We start from the raw sequence: 2,225 nt of genomic DNA on the forward strand, positions 1-2,225 counted from the left end.
TTAATCAAAACGAATGTAGTTTCGAGTTCTCGCATAAATGTTGAAATCATGGAAAGAGTAAACAAGTTATGTAACGAACAAATTACCAAAAAATTCAATACGACATCACGAAAAGGCCCGAAACAGGCCATGAATACAGAAGAATGTTCATTTGACGAATACACAGTAAACAACGTACCAACGTGAGCTAAGGCCGGCAACTTTTGCAGCCCACAAAAACTCGACCTACAAGTTTGCACTGGAACTACTCTGACTAACTGACCACCTTCTGAATGTGCATGGAACAAAACTCCTACCTGAAAAAAAACCAAACTTTGTTCTAAATAATGCCATTGGAGTATTGCTACTTGCTGGAGCATTGCTACTTGCTGAAGCAATGGCAACTGCTCCGTGATCAACCGGAAACTCCACATCGCTTTGTACAGCTCCACCTGCATAGCCACTAGCATCCATTGATCCAATATCACCAGCATCCCAATTCACAATCAATGATCCCCTTCGTTCCCTCAACCACTCCGCCACCTCGCCACTCACTCCTCTGCACTTCTTGACCTTAATCTTGGCCAAACTGGGACAACCCCAAGCAAGCATTTCGAGCCCGACATCGGAAATTGGGCACCCCTTAATACACAGTTTCTTCAACGCCACGCATTTCGCAGCAATGCAAGCGAACTCTGCATCTCCAATTGATCCACTACCGCAGAGCGCCAACCTCTCCAATTTTTGGCAATTGGAGGCAATTGCAGTTAGGCTCAAAGAGGTAGGATTCACACCAATCAGAACAAGCTCCAGTATGTTTGGGCACTCTTTGGCTATGGCAATCAAACCTTCGTCCCCAATCCTATTCGTCCTCCATCCATCAATGTGAAGCTTCCTCAGCATCTTGCAGTTTTCGGCAACACAGATAAGCCCGAAATTTGAACACTCAGGAGCCTTAACAATGTGCAAAACCTCCAAATTCGAGCATTTCGAAATTGCCGAAAGCCCCAAATCGGTCACCTGCAACCTCTCCAGATGAACTTCAATCAAACTCTGGTTTCCATTTTCAAGCTTTTCCAGAACCGTATCCCAATCCCCCAAACAGCGGATTAGCTTCAGGTTCTTGAGATTCTTGGAGCCGACGATAAGCGGCCCGAAGCACTGACCGTTCAGTATCTCCCTCAAGGTTATCGATTTCAGCGACGACGACGCAATTTTGTCGCCGATCGGCTCCGAGCCGTCGTGGACACCGCGGAGCCGCTTCACGGAGAGCTCCTCGAGCGTCGGGCAGTGCTCCAAGACGGCGTTCATGGCTTTGGCGCCGAACATGCAGGAGCCGCAGGAAAGCTTCTTCAGGCCCTTACAGTTCTGCGCGAACGCGGTCATTCCGAGGTCCGTGATTTCCCGGCAGCCGCGGAGCTTGAGGCGCGTAAGGTTTCTGCAGCGAATCGAGATCAGGACCAAAGTGTCGTCGTCCAGGCTGATCGATTTGCGATCGCATCGAAGAGCGAGCTTCGTGACCGAGTCGAAGCGGGCGAAGAGAGCAGGCAGGAAAGTGAGGAGCCCGGCCTGGGCGTTGAGAGAGAGGCGGTGCCGGCTCTGGCCGTCGACTCTCAGCCACCGGTGGCAGACGAGCGAGCTTCGTTTCCGGTCTCCGGCACCGAGGAAGTGAAAAATACTCGCCAACAACTCGTCGGGAAGATCGGAGGTGTAGTCACGGCCCTGGGTGACTTCCCCGTGAAACTCGGAGTCTTCGTCGTTCAAGGATGAACCAATCGCCACCGATTTGAAGCCGAAACGGCGGCTCGTTGATATTTCTCTTGGACTGTGCTCCGCTGGAGACTCAGGAAACGAATAGGACTGTCCCATAGCGCAGCTGCGATTGAACTGAACGCGCCGCCAGAAGGAGAGAGAGAGAGAGAGAGAGAGAGAGAGAGAGAGAGAGAGAGATGGTGGTTGTTTTTCTCAAAGTTATCTAAAAATGTGAGTGTGTGTGTGTTCTTCTTGCGAGCATATAAAATAACACTCTGAGAAATAGGCGCGTAGAGAGTGGGCGACGGCGTTGAGCGTGTTTTGTGCGACCCGTCAAATGGGATGCTCCGTGGCGTCCTCGAAATCTCCACGGGCCACGGCCGACCATCATTATTCATCCTTGGCCGTCAGATACGCGCCTATTTTACTGTTTTTACTTTTAATTTTTTGGGGTCAAATTTAGGTTTATCGCCTGAACATTATGGATTATTGCA

The 2,225-nt window shown here is 50.2% G+C and overlaps 1 protein-coding gene across 1 annotated transcript; it reads right to left on the minus strand.

Moving 5' to 3' along the window:
• Positions 1-1,981, minus strand: LOC126605479 (F-box protein SKIP2). Its single transcript, XM_050272893.1, has one exon. It carries the CDS (start codon positions 1,846-1,848, stop codon positions 226-228), a length of 1,623 nt encoding a protein of 540 aa, XP_050128850.1. The 5' UTR covers positions 1,849-1,981; the 3' UTR covers positions 1-225.
• Between the last annotated feature and the right edge of the window lie 244 nt (positions 1,982-2,225).

The sequence above is a fragment of the Malus sylvestris genome, chromosome 2 (assembly GCF_916048215.2).
Source record: "Malus sylvestris chromosome 2, drMalSylv7.2, whole genome shotgun sequence".
Classification (NCBI taxonomy): domain Eukaryota; kingdom Viridiplantae; phylum Streptophyta; class Magnoliopsida; order Rosales; family Rosaceae; genus Malus; species Malus sylvestris.